This window comes from Psammomys obesus, unplaced genomic scaffold (assembly GCF_907164565.1).
Source record: "Psammomys obesus unplaced genomic scaffold, mPsaObe1.curated_primary_1811, whole genome shotgun sequence".
NCBI classification, from domain to species: domain Eukaryota; kingdom Metazoa; phylum Chordata; class Mammalia; order Rodentia; family Muridae; genus Psammomys; species Psammomys obesus.
In genome coordinates, this window is record NW_026595352.1 from 1 (window position 1) to 13,636 (window position 13,636).

The window sequence follows — 13,636 nt, forward strand, 5'->3', positions numbered from 1 at the left end:
GAAGGAAGGAAGGAAGGAAGGAAGGAAGGAAGGAAGGAAGGAAGGAAACAATTAAAAGGTGAAGGCTAGCTGAGGACATATTGCCTCCTGCTGCTCATTTCACATACTGTTTCCCTTTAAGAGACCAGAAGTGGGAAATGAAGAAGAGCTGGTGTCTGTGCTGCAGCAGCTGATGGGCAAGTCACTGAATGAAGTATCCTTAGAGGCAGCACTATGCTTGGGTTTCCTGAGGCCCAGCAACAGCATGGTCCAGGAGTTCTTTCAGCTATGCCTGAGCCAAGGGTCCATGCACCAGAGGATGAAGGTATGAGACGGGGAGCTGAGAACCCTTGGAAGTTCTTGGCAAAATTGGGTGGAATCTGTGCCTATTGTCACATCCCAAAGAAATCAGGCTTCAGTTGTGCATAGCAGAGCTCTGTTTTTATGATATATAAATACATGGCTATGGGGATACATGGACAAATAAGTGTGCACATGTCCATATGTTTGGTATGAGTGTTCGTTTATTTGTATGTGCACACATCCACTGGTGCTCTCATTCAAAAGGCCATGAGGCAGAAAAAAGCACCCTCTCCCTGTTCTCCAATGAATTCTAGCCCCAGCCTTAAAGTCTGCTTGGCTATCAAAACACCTCTGGGTACACCATATAGCCCTCTTCACCCTTCACAGGCACTTAGGATGCTGGTCAAGATGATGAAAGTTCATTCAGCTGCAGTCACCAGGGCCATTCTGGAACAGCTATACTCTGATGTCCTTGACGTAAGCTCTAGGCTACCTTCCTTAGCACTAGAAGAGGACTGGATAAGAGAAAAAGTATATCATCTTTCCGTGTCCCTTCCCCTAGGATCGCTTTGAAGCCACCCAGATGCTCAAGACCATTGGGCTGGAAAAGATCCAGGCACAAGGACTGGAAGAACTCACATTTGACCTGCTCAAGAGGAAGATACACAATGAACCCTTCCTAGTAAGATCCTAGCTCCCAGTCCCAAATCTGCCTCTTACTCTCTTGAGATAGTAATTCCCAACAAACACCACACCCTAGTATCACACTGGTTTTACCCTAGCCCTCATTCGTCCATATTTTTAATCTACCTTATCTTTGGTCAAGAAGTTTCCCAGCTTGAATTCCAAAGTGGTTGTACAAGTTTGCACTCCCACCAGCAATGGATGAGATTCTCGCCAGCATGAGCTGTCACTTGAGTTTTTTATCTTAGCCATTCTGATGGGGCATAAGCTGGAATCTCGGAGTTGTTTTGATTTGCATTTCATCAATGACTTAAGAACATTGAGCATTTCTTTAAGTGTTTCTCAGCCATTTGAGATTCCTCTGTTGAGAATTCTGTTTAGTTCTGTACCCCATTTTTAATTGAATTATTTGGTTTGTTGAGGTTTAATTTCTTGAGTTCTTTATATATTTTGGATATTAACCCTCTGTCAGGTTAGTAAGATCTTTTCCCAGTCTGTAGGCTGCCGTTTTGTTCTATTGACTCTACAGACTGCTTTTGGATCACTTTCTCCTGGATGGGCTGCCTTGTCTGGCCTCAGTAAAGGAGGATGTGACTTGATGTGCCACAGTGGGTTGGTGAAGGGGAAGGGGACCCTTTTCTGAGGAGAAGGAAAGGGAGGAAATGGGGAAGAAAGTAGAGTGGAACAGGAAGGAAACAAGGGAAGGGCTGGGATCAGCGTGTAAAGTGAAATAATAAAAACATCAACATAATTTTTAAAAGGGGGTTAATATAGAGATATATAGAGCCAGGTGTGGTGGCGTTAACCTTTAATCCCAGCAATCTGGGAGTCAGAGGCAGGGTAGATCACTGTGAGTTTGAGGATAGCCTGGTCTACAAAGTGAGTCCAGGACAGCCAAGGCTACACAGAGAAACCCTGTCTCAAAAAACCAAAAAGAAATTATAGAAAATATACAGAAATAATAAAAGAAAAAAAAGATAGATTATTGAATGCGGTTTTCAATTATAAAACTATTGCCATTCTCAAGTATTTTTTTAATTCATTGGTTTAGAATTCTGTACATTGATACAGGAATAAGGTTATTTTTTATTCATGGGTATAGAATATACATATTGATTCAAATTTAAGGTTATTTTTGTTTTGTTTTGTTCTTTGGAGACAGAGTTTCTTTGTGTAGCCTTGGCTGTCCTGGACTCACTTGGAGACCAGGCTGGCCTCAAACTCACAGAGATCCACCTGCCTCTGCCTCCCTGAGTGCTGGGATTACAGGTGTGGGCCACCGCACCCAGCCCAAATTTAAGGTTATTTTTGATTCACATATGTATTTATGTTTCTAGTCTGGTATGGGGTATTAGACCCATACAGCTCATTTACAAATGTAAGGTTTACTTCCAGTACTGTTAAAAGCTGCTATTACAAACTGTTTAGAATAATGAACTTATACAAGTTAATGGTTAATCAATCAGACGCATGGTTCTGTCAGAAACTAGTCTGGTTTATCAAAGAAATAAAAATCCTAGGTTAAACAGATAGTAAATATCTAAAAGTAAGCAATGTTTGCCTATTCAGATTTATGATAGATAGATAGATAGATAGATAGATAGATAGATAGATAGATAGATAGATAGATATGATTATATACTATGTAATATAAATAGATGGTCCTTAGAGACCGACAGAATATGGCATCTAAAGATATATTTATTAATGTAAGGCCTTTTTGACTTGAGACATGTCAGCTCCTGGCAACACTCCCAGCCTACCTCAACAAAGATGATGAGCATCATAAAATCTCCTTTTGGAGAGAGCTTCATTAATGGCAAGCAAGCCACTGGGCAAAAATGTCCCAGCTCTCTCTACAGACAATATGCTGTCCAAAATGGACAAGATTTGGACACAGGCCAAGTTGACAGAGTAAGCAAGTTCTTCATATTTCTGGCTTCACAATTATGTCTACCAGATATACTGGGCCAGAAGGCTGAAGACAATGCTCCGATGTTATAGAGAGAGAATGGGTGACTGACTATGCAGTAAACTGCCTCTATCACCTCTTAGTTTGGGACTTCCTACTTTAGTAATTTTATTCCTTCTCAAGTCTCTGATGAGGTTAAAGACTAGACAGTTATAGTTTCACATTTAGGCATAAGTTGTTTAGGGTTTAAGAAAATGTTTTAAGGCCTAGAAAAATGTTCTTTAAGTTGATAAATACAAGGTATAACAGAGAATGATTTAGGTACAAAATTTTAGATTTACCTAGATAGGAAAGATAGTATTTTCTTCAAGGTTGCCAAATACAAATGAGCTAATCATTTTTAATGTAACTTTTTACAAATGGCTTTACTGGTTGTTTCATAACTGTTCTTACTGTATGCTGTTTATTATAGTCCATATTTTAAAAAAATTCCTCAGCACAAAAACACCACCCAAACTGCTTCCTACTATTCATTTCTTCTCCTTTCTTCCTATTAAAATGCTATTGCTATTACAAGCCCAGTGTGGCAGTACATAACTGTACTCCCAGCAAGGTAGAAGCAGGATAATCAGAAACTCAAAACCAGTCTCAGCTACAAAACAAGTTTGAGGACTCTGTGGGAAACATGAGATGTGATGGGCATGGATGGCCCAAAAAGAACTTATGGAAAGCTTTCCCAAATCACCAGACTCAATCCTGCCTTTTTCTACATGTCATCCCACTTAACTTTACAGAACTGCAACATCTCCACATTGTTCTAAAATGTAGATTGTCTCACCTCTTCATAACACTTCTCAGTGGTTTCCAGTGCCCTCGGGGTGGCTTACTTCGTGTTACATCTCAAGCCTCATGCACCTCTTTAGTTTCTCCCTTCCAGTGCCAAGGATCAAATCCAGGTGCTTGTATATACTCTACCACTGAGCTACTTCTACAAGCCTTGGTCCTTTGAAGACTCACTGTAGCCAGCTGACCTCGAACTCACACTCCTCCTCTCTCTGCCTCCCAAGTGCTGGGACTACAGGTGTGCAGCATCCTGCCCAGAGCTTCTCCAGCTTTACTTCTCACAGTCACGTATCAGCTGTGCTTAGGGTGACCATATCCTGATGAACCAGTATAATTACTGACTGCAATCTGAAAAGTCCCAGTCTGTTTCCCCCATCCTTCCACTCATCCTTCCACTACAAGCTGGGACATCACTTCCTCCAGGAGTGCACCCTTCACAGTACTGAATTGCCTGTTTGCCTCTCTGCTTCACCTGCTGAGCTGCTCGAGGCAGGTACCCTTTGTAATAAAAACTCAGTGTTTAATAAAGGTGTATGAAGTGCTGCAATGGCGCACCCCTGTATTCCCTCTTTCTGTTGTCCCATTCTGCAGGCAATGAGGCAAGCTGTGGCTGAAACTGTGGAAGTGCTCAAGATGAAGCCTTTAATAACGAAACTGGTGGAGGCGTAAGTTGAAACTAGACAGGGCTAGAAGGCAACAGAGGGGTTGCCTGAGAACCTTGTCTGTACTTTTGGGCAGGTCATACTAAATCTAGGCTTTTGTTTATCTATTTAGGAAAAAAAAAAAAAAGGCTTATGCTACCACTCAGGGTTACTATAAAACACTACTATAACCCCAAATGAACTTTCAGAAGGCATCAAGTTCTGGTGATAATCAAACCCTGATCATCATTTTAGTGTTTCATGGCAAAGTATAATACCTGCCCCTCTCAGCTTCTTCTCTGACTTGAGAAACAGGAGAATGAAATTAGCAACTCATCACGCCCAAATCACTCTGGGCTGAGATGTAACCAACCTCCCTCCCTTGCACTGAACAACATAATCCACTTCTACACAGGCAACTGATGAGTCCAGATGTCACTGCCCGCCAAGAAGCAATCATCTCTTTGGTAAGCAGGGATGGTTTTGTTTTTTGTTTTGACTCAATTTTTGAGACTTATTGATGATGGTAAACAATTGAGGTTACTGAGGATAAGAAAGAACTGTAGTTTGGGAAAGTTATTTACTTTAGAATTCTAGTACTATTGAAGGATCAAGCCTTGGGCTGAGTAGGATAGATGGTAGCTGAGTATGAAGGATGCTATTAGATATTACAGAAAAGGTCTCGACTCTGACAAATAACGGGAGTGAGATTCCCCAAATGCCAAGGAAAGAAACCACATCTCTCTAGGTCATAGGGTCATCTCAAAAGGAGGAGGAGGGAAAAGAGGCTGGGGACTTGACCTTCCTGGGGCTGGCTACTTAGGCCGTTACTCATTCTCTGCCCAGGGTGCCCTGGGGACCCGCAACGAACAGTTGTTCCACCTGCTGCTGGACATGCTAGATGCAGAAGAGACCCAGAGTATGAAGAAGAGTGTAAGACATTCCTGCCCTGTGGCCCTCTTCTCTATTTCTCCTCCATATCCCTCCCATTCATCTGTTCGTTCAGTCAACAATGGGGAATTGGGGTAAAAGTCTTCAGACATTGTCCCTTGGCTTGGTTCTTTGGGCCCATAGTAACCACGTGTAACAACTTCCCCGTTTCCGGCCTGCGCACAAAGTGAGCCAGCCTCAGGGTCTTTATTTCCATGCAGATACAAGAAACATTACTTGTTTGGGCCTCAAACAATCCCTGGATCCAAAACAAGCTGAAGAACAAGGTTTTCTTTGTGTGTGATGTACCTAAGACTGTGAAGGCAGAGCCTACAAGGTTCCGGGAGGAGCCACAGGGCCTAGATGACATATGTATCAAAGACTTCCGACAGGTTAAGCTGAACCCCTTATATATTGCAAAGTCCTGCAACAAGCAAGGTGAAAAGCCAGAGGCACCTGCCTTTTCATTCTATTTCTCCGAACCAAGAAAGCAAAAGTCACCGGACAAAGGGCCTTGGGAGCCAAAACTCAGGGCACAACTCCGGGACTTGTTGAGGCCTCAAAATAGTTTTATTTGGACCTAATTCCTATCCTTTCCTTCAGAATGGTTTCCTGAGAAGATACCTCTTTCATTTTCCCTTTCATGAATAAACACTTGCTTGTTACCTTACCTAGTTTCTGAATCACCACTGCTATTCACTTCCGAGGTTACACTGCGACAGTCTCCTTCCCATGGTTGGGTGTTCTTTCTATGCAGTCATAGTTCATCAGGCAGAGGGAAGGACAGAGCCCAATGTTCTTTATCTGTGGCTAGCTTTCCTCCTGTTCTAGCTTCATCCCATTGCTGCGACAAATAACATTACCAGAAACAACTTAGGATTTATTTAGCTTACATTTCCAGGTCACTGTCCATTACTGAGAACATGGATATGAAGGCATGTGGGACCGCTACTTGCAGGCTTACGCTTAGCTAGATACCTCAGACATCCATGGGATACCACCCACAGTGGAATGGGCCCTCCTATCAATTTAGGATCCAGATAATCTCCCATCAGACATGCCCACAGGCCAGAGGTAGGCAATGCCTTAATTGTAGTTTTCGCTTCTCAGGAAACTCTAGATTGTATCAAGTTGACAATTAAAAACAACAACAACAACAACAAAAAAACTTCACTAAATCAAGTTCCTTGTTAGTGCCCAGAACCTGGTAACAAAACCAGAAAGCTGGACCTCTGTCAATAGAAAATATGGAGAAAATACTGGGCAGTTTGCTGCTCAGACCATTTTTTTTAAACTAACTTTGCCTCCCAACCTCATTCATCTCTCTAAAATGATGAGAATTAAATTTTTTTAAAAGAAACATTCTCTTTTTAAAGATTTATGTATTTATTATTTATACAGTATTCTGCATGATGTGTGCCTGCAGGCCAGAAGAGGGCACCAGATCTCATCATAGATGGTTATGAGCCACCATGTGGTTGTTGGGAATTGAACTCAGGATCTTTGGAAGAGCAACCAGTGTCCTTCCAACCTCTGAGCCATCTCTCCAGCCCAAGAATTTTTAATTTTTAAATTCCACTTATTTATTCATGTGAATACATATGTATGTATGAATCTACATACCACAGCACAACTTGGAAGTCACTTCTCTCCATTTACCATGTGTGTCCCAAACTCAGGTTATCAGACTTGGCAAAAAGTGACTTTATCTGCTGAGCCATCTTTCTGGCCTCTTTCAAAAAATCTTTTTGAGATAGTGTCTAGCTATGTATCCCAGATACTAGTCAGAGCCAATCAAACTTGCTGCTGTCTACCTACCTCAGTCATCCACTTTAAAAGACCCCATTAACTTTGTAAAATTGCCTTGTTTTCCTTTTATTTCTATTGACATATGTATTTCCCTTTGTCAACAAAACCTACTATACTAATCTCAACAAGCTTCGAAAGGCTGCCAGGTATGCTGAATATCCGCAATCACAGAATTTGGGAGATTAACAAGGAAAAGAGTAGGTCCGAAGTCAGCCTGGGCTATATTTTGTTGTTGTTGTTGTTTTAAGATTTAACCAAACCCAGATCCTCTGAAAGGGCAACAAAGCTCTTAACCACTGAGCTATCTCTACAGCCCCATACAGTGAGTTTAATGCTAGCCTGAGCTATATACATCAAGGAAGGAAAAAAAATGGCAAAGGAAAGAAAGGGAGAGGAGGTAGGAAGTGAAAAGAAATGAAGTTAATAGTATAGTTGGCTGGCGTGTGGGACCTTTGCAGAAACACTAATTTTTGAAAGTGCAGTACACTGGTGGTAATAGAAAGAATAAATGGTTAACATCTGGGAATTTTGGCAAGTGTCTAGATCAACACGAGATTTCAGATAAGCATAGATGGGAATATTTGAACTGGGCCTTGTAGATACTCTTTATTTACTATTAGAGATCCCATTTCAAAGATTCATTACAGAGGGTTGTGTTACGTGGATGGTTTTGATGGTTGAACGGGCATTCTGGAATTCTGAGAAGGGGTAAAGAAAGGCTCTGACACACTGGTGATAGACCAGGTGCTAAGTACAGTATGAAGCCATTTATGCTCAGTGTTATCAAGTCTTCTGCTGAGGATTGGTGAAATTAGGATTGAGACGCTACCACAGTGACCAGCACCTGGTTGAGTAATAAAACATCCCAAGACACCATTAATAAGAACAAAAGGGGTTGGTATCATCATTAGAGAGGACCTTATACTATAAAAAATTCAGGCTGGCTCTTGTGATCCTCCTGCCTCAGTCTCTTAAGTGCTTGGATTATATGTGTCACCACACAGAGCAGATTTTCCCTTGAAATTTACTCTTCCCAGTATTAAATAACTCAGACAAAAATCATGTTCTTACATACAGGTACTAGTTCATAACGTACTGTATGCAAGCAGGAGTATTGGTATAGGTTATAAAGCTAAAAAGAAGAGGGGTCTTTCTTCCCTTGGGTCTATTCAGCCAAACAGGTTATTATTGAGTTTCAGGATCCTCTTCTACTTGTAAAAAATGTGTCTGAGTTGTTCTAAACTACTCTCTCCTTATACACTGTCTTCCCTAAACTAGTTACACTGGGTGCTTTAAAAAATGCCCAGGTTAGCTGGGCTTGGTGGCACATGCCTGTAATCTTAGCACTCAGGGAGGCAGAGGCAGGCATATCTCTGTGAGTTCAAGGACAGCCAAGGCTACACAGAGAAACCCTGTCTCAAACAACACCCCTCCTCCCAAAAAAAGAGCCCAGGCTTCATTTAGATGTTTAGATGCTAGACATCTAGGGTAGCTGTAATTGTATATATTCTTAACTCCCACGTACTGTAATAATTTGCAAATATGTCTAATGAAGATATTACAAAAGGTATAATGGCTAAGAAAAACAAGGAAGAAAATGGTAGTTCATAACCTAATGCAGTATTGAAAAGGAGTAGACCGCATTGAGTATCCAAAAATACTAAATGTGTGCAAAGATTCCGAAGCAGAAGCCTATTTGGTATTACCAAGAACTACGGGGCCAGAGGCTGAGATATAGCTCAGTGATAAGGATGCTTGCCCAACATGGCTAAAGCTCTTGGGTTCAATATCACCATCACCCTAAAAAAAAAAAAAAAAAAAAAGGAAGGATGATCACTGTAGCTGAACAAAAGTGAACATTACAGTATAGTGTTAGAAAGGAAGGTAAATCCTGTAGGATCTTGTAAATCAGGGGTGAGGAATTAGGTTATAGTCTATATGGAATACAAAGCAATTCAAAGAGCTGGAGAGATGGCTCAGCAATTAGGAGTGCTGTTCTTGCAGAAAACCTGGATTTGGTTCCCAGCACCCACATAGCAGCTCACAACCGTAACTCATAACTCAAGTTCTAGGAGATCCAAAGCCCTCCTCTTACTTCCACAGGCTACTACACATGTGGTACACAGGCATATACACATACAATTAAATAAATGTTCAAAAATTGAAGCCTCTGAAAGTTTTAAAAAATACTGACATACAGTATTATAACTTACATCTTTACATCATTTAGTTGTGTAGGGAAACTTGTGAACAAAAAGTCTACTGCAATAAGTATCATAAAGAGACAAAAGTAGTTTGCTATCAGAACTGTCTAGATTATAGATATGGCTTTGGAGTATATTTTGAAGGCAGAATCAAAATGGCCTGCATATGTATACAATTTAAGTTAGAAATCAAGAAATTCTAAGTTTTGACCTGATCTGGCCTGGGTGGGTTGGTAAAGACAGGTTAGGAAGACTAAGAAAAAACTGATTTGTAAGCTCAAAGGTTCTATTTAGTACATGTTAAGTTTTAAGCACTCATTTCCCATCTAATTGGAAAAGACAAACATTCAGGGGTGAGAGATAATGAAGGACACCAGGACTAGAAATATAAGTTTAATAGCATGGTAACATTAAACAGACATTCTCCGAACTGACTCCCTACACCCCATCAAGCTCTGCTCCACCACATCTGGGTTGAAGCTAGGGCTGTAATCTTAAATCCTCAGGTCATCCTTGAGAACTGCTATTCTAAACAAAGCAGGAGCTCAATAACAGTTGGAAATAACGCTTAGATTTACTTAGGTAATATTCATTTTCTAATTCTGTAGGGTTAGTTTGTTATAACTGAGTCCTAAGTGTAACAAACAATGCACTCAATGTCCACAAAAAAAACAAGCAGCTTTTATTGCAGTATTACAAAACACTTTCCATTTGGCAATATCTTACAATGCACTTAGCTTTAAGAGTTGGGAAGGAGAAGGTGGGAAACTAAAAGGGAAAATTTCAATGGATATTTCTAAAAGGAAAACTGTCCCCAGCCCTCCCACCCAAATAAAAACCCAAATGTCAATTTCACTACCCAAGAGGCCATGAGGAAAGCAGCAGGCAAACTCCTGACAATTCCATTATGGATCATGTCAGAAACAAAGGAATAGTCAAAACAGTCATCAGTATGGTCGGTTGCGCTGATCATTTCTGTAGTCGTTTCTGGAAACAAAAAAATTAAAAAAAAAAAAAACAACACTAAATTATCAAGATTTTTACCAATGGAGCATCAGGCATTCCTTCAGAGTGCTGGTGACCTGTACCAGCTAGATATTTTCTATAAAAACTGGAAATACATCTTATTTTTGAATCCCAAGAAAGTATTTTTCTTTTTGAGACATAACCCTGGATCTCCTGGAACTTATTCTGCAGATCAGGCTGTCCTCAAAATCAAAAGAGTATTCTTAATAACTCTAATTCATCAGCTTTAAGACTTACAAACTTTGTTAAAGAGGCTTTGCTATCCATCACCTCTAGTAATTTTCTACCAAGAAATAAAAAAACCACTGTAAATACTTCCAATTATCTAAAATGCCAATCCTAGTCTCCAGATAAAACCTGCACAGTGAAATAACTTTTAAATTCACATTTCATGTATAAATTCTGTATCTGTCACTTGCTATGTATGTAATCTCAAGTTACTAAATGTCTGACGATGTTAGGTAGACTAACAAAAGGACCAGAACTAAAGTTGTATAAAGACACTCTACAGTATTTGCCACAAAGAAGTTTAGTATATGATAATTAAGCTATTAGTAATACCAAATAATTGTACAATGCTTTTTATGGGCGAGCAACTGTAACAATCTCATAAAACTCTACAAATTAGATATTATTTGTTCCATTGTACAGATGAGACTATTGATGCCCCAAAGGATTATATAACTTGTCCAGGGTCACATTAAGATGTGGAACAAAAGCCAGGCAGTTTGGCACTACAAATATGCAAATACTATACTAATTCTCACTAGCTTACACTATTTCCAGAAAATAAAGGCACTTGTATAAGGAACAAGTGCAGGAATGAAAATTCTCCAAGAACTTTTTTTTAATAGTTACAGTATTTTTCTTTCTTTAAATAATTTATTTTATTTTATGTGCATTATAGTGTCAGATCCCTTGGAATTGGGGGAACAGACAGTTGTGAGCTGCCACGTGCTGAGAATTGAACCAGGGTCCTTTGGAAGAGCAGACAGTGCTCTTAACCACTGGGCCATCTCTCCAGCAACCCCCTGCCAAGAACTCTTAATTTAAATAATGTCAGGAAGTTATCTCTCTCAATCCCAATTTTCTTTAGTCATAAGAAAAGCAACAAATATTAAGATTTATTAATTTGCAAAATAAAAACTTGAAATTATTAAGCAGGGAAGTAAACAGATTAAAAGATGTCAATGCAATTAAAGAAGAAAAAAATGTGACAAAAATAGCTTGAACCCTAAAACCTAGAAGCAGTGAAGCAAAAGGGTTCACAAGTACATCTGAATACTCACCTTCCTCCCATTTTGCCTCCATAGCCACCTCGGTCTCCTCCATAAGCCCCACCTCGGTCTCCTCCGTAGCCTCCACCTCGGTCTCCTCCATAACCTCCACCTCGGTCTCCACCGTAGGCTCCACTGCCACCACCGCCACCACCACCACGGTCTCCTCCATAGCCTCCCCTGCTTCGGTCTCCTCCATATCCTCCTCGATCGCCTCCGTAGCCACCCCCTCTATCTCCACCATATCCGCCTCGGTCTCCTCCATAGCCACCTCCTCGGTCTCCACCATAGCTGCCTCCTCTGTCTCCACCATAGCCGCCCCCACTTCTATCTCCACCATAGCCGCCTCCACCTCGGTCTCCACCATAGCCACCCCCACTTCTGTCTCCTCCGTAGCCGCCCCCACTTCTGTCTCCTCCGTAGCCACCTCGGTCTCCACCTCTGCCCCCACGACCTCTATAGCCCCTTTCTCCACTGTAGCCTCTCCCCCGGAAATCTGCAAGGTAAAAACAAAATCCAGTAAGGCCAGCATTAATAATGCAAAACCTCCCCAACACTTTTTAGAAGACAAGTACCTTATAAGCGCTGTTAAAGGACTAACTAGAGAAAGAGCTGACCTACCTCCCCCTGAGGGCCGAGAGTCCTCCGGTCTAGGCTCATTGCACTGATTGCAGGAATTCCTTCGAGCAAAGTTCATATTTCCACATGACCTGAAGGACAGAAATAAAATGTTCCTAGGTCTCCAATAAACCCAGAACCCTTCCTTATGCCCTCCAACTGCATCTCTACACCCACTGAGTAAACGGCATACTTACGGATTAGGGCAAACCCAGTCCCCATTCTTGGGGTCTCCACCTCGACCCTGAAAACCTCCTCGGCCTCTATATCCTCCACGGCCTGGAGCAGGGAGAGGGGACAGATGATTAGGTAGAAATGAAAAATCAGCAGCAGACATTAATATACAAGCACCAGATGAAAGAAATAAAAGAATAAAGTGCCTTTTAAGACCTAGATGAACCCCATCCAAATTAATTCCTATTAGAGCAAAACTAATTCTTGGAGGTTTCACTTAAGAAATAGAGCAAACATCTGGTGATGATCAGGAAGTAGAGAGGCAGGAGGGTATCTGTGAGTTTTGAGGCCAGACTGGTATACAAAGTGAGTTCAAGGACAGCCAGAGCTACACAGAGAAACCCTGTCTCAAGAAACAGAAAAACAAAACAAAAAAACCCACAACAAACACAACAAAAAAACAAAACAAAAACCCAATAACCCCCCCCCACACACACACACACAAATGCAGTAAATCTTAAGAATGGACCAGGTACACAGTCTGCTTTTCATAATATTGTATACATAGTTTGAGAATCTCACTTACAAAGATTAAGTCTAAGTAGTACGGTAGATTCCAAACTTGAAGAAATGAACTTAATTCTTAAAGAAATCAACTTTAAAAAAAAAAAAAAGTTGCTGCATTGGGGACCTGACAAATTGGGTCAGCTCTAGCAGTGAGATGACTCAGCAGGCCAAGGCCTTGTTCTAAGCCTGACAAACTGAGTTTGATGCCTGTCACCCAACCAGGGGAAGGAGGGATTAACTCAGAAAAGCTGTGCTCTGAACTCCACATGTGCACCATGGTATGCATGTGTTCACATAAACAAATTAACTTTTAAAAAGTTAGATCAAATTCCTAATTAGCTTTCATTTAAACAATTGTTCTAGAGCTCCTTTACCACTGCTGTAAGAGCACTGTAAAGGCATTTCTACCACTTTTCCTACCACTTACTTAGCTCCGGGAACATCCTCACTTTACTATGAAACACAGAAGAGTAGGAGAGACGCCTCAGTGGTTAAAAACAGTTGCTCTTGTAGAAGACTAGGGTCTGATTTCAAGCACTCATATGTCTAACAACCATCTTTAACTCCAGTTCTAGGGGATTCAAAAGCCCATTCTGGTGTCCTTGGACACCAGGCATTCAACAGTGCATATACATATATGCAACCAATACAATCATGCACATTAAGTAA

At 40.9% G+C, this 13,636-nt stretch overlaps 2 protein-coding genes across 3 annotated transcripts in view; one reads left to right on the forward strand and one right to left on the reverse strand.

The window, feature by feature from the left end:
• Window positions 1-121: 121 nt before the first annotated feature.
• Heatr9 (HEAT repeat containing 9) lies at window positions 122-5,876 on the forward strand (the record flags this gene model as incomplete). The annotated part of the gene is made up of 7 exons (XM_055619230.1): window positions 122-304; window positions 670-759; window positions 845-964; window positions 4,313-4,386; window positions 4,778-4,829; window positions 5,209-5,295; window positions 5,514-5,876. Coding segments are annotated over 7 exons (969 nt in total), but the record flags the coding sequence as incomplete, so codon positions are not given.
• Window positions 5,877-9,964: 4,088 nt separating this feature from the next.
• Window positions 9,965-13,636, reverse strand: part of Taf15 (TATA-box binding protein associated factor 15) — a 34,196-nt gene continuing 30,524 nt past the window's right edge. For both annotated transcript variants that reach the window (XM_055619227.1, XM_055619226.1), the window contains exons 13-16: window positions 12,424-12,505; window positions 12,230-12,318; window positions 11,621-12,104; window positions 9,965-10,292 (exon numbers count right to left, since the gene is read on the reverse strand). In XM_055619227.1, the coding sequence (XP_055475202.1) occupies window positions 10,253-10,292; window positions 11,621-12,104; window positions 12,230-12,318; window positions 12,424-12,505 (695 nt within the window). In that variant the 3' untranslated portion in view covers window positions 9,965-10,252. The remainder of the gene's footprint in view (window positions 10,293-11,620; window positions 12,105-12,229; window positions 12,319-12,423; window positions 12,506-13,636) is intronic.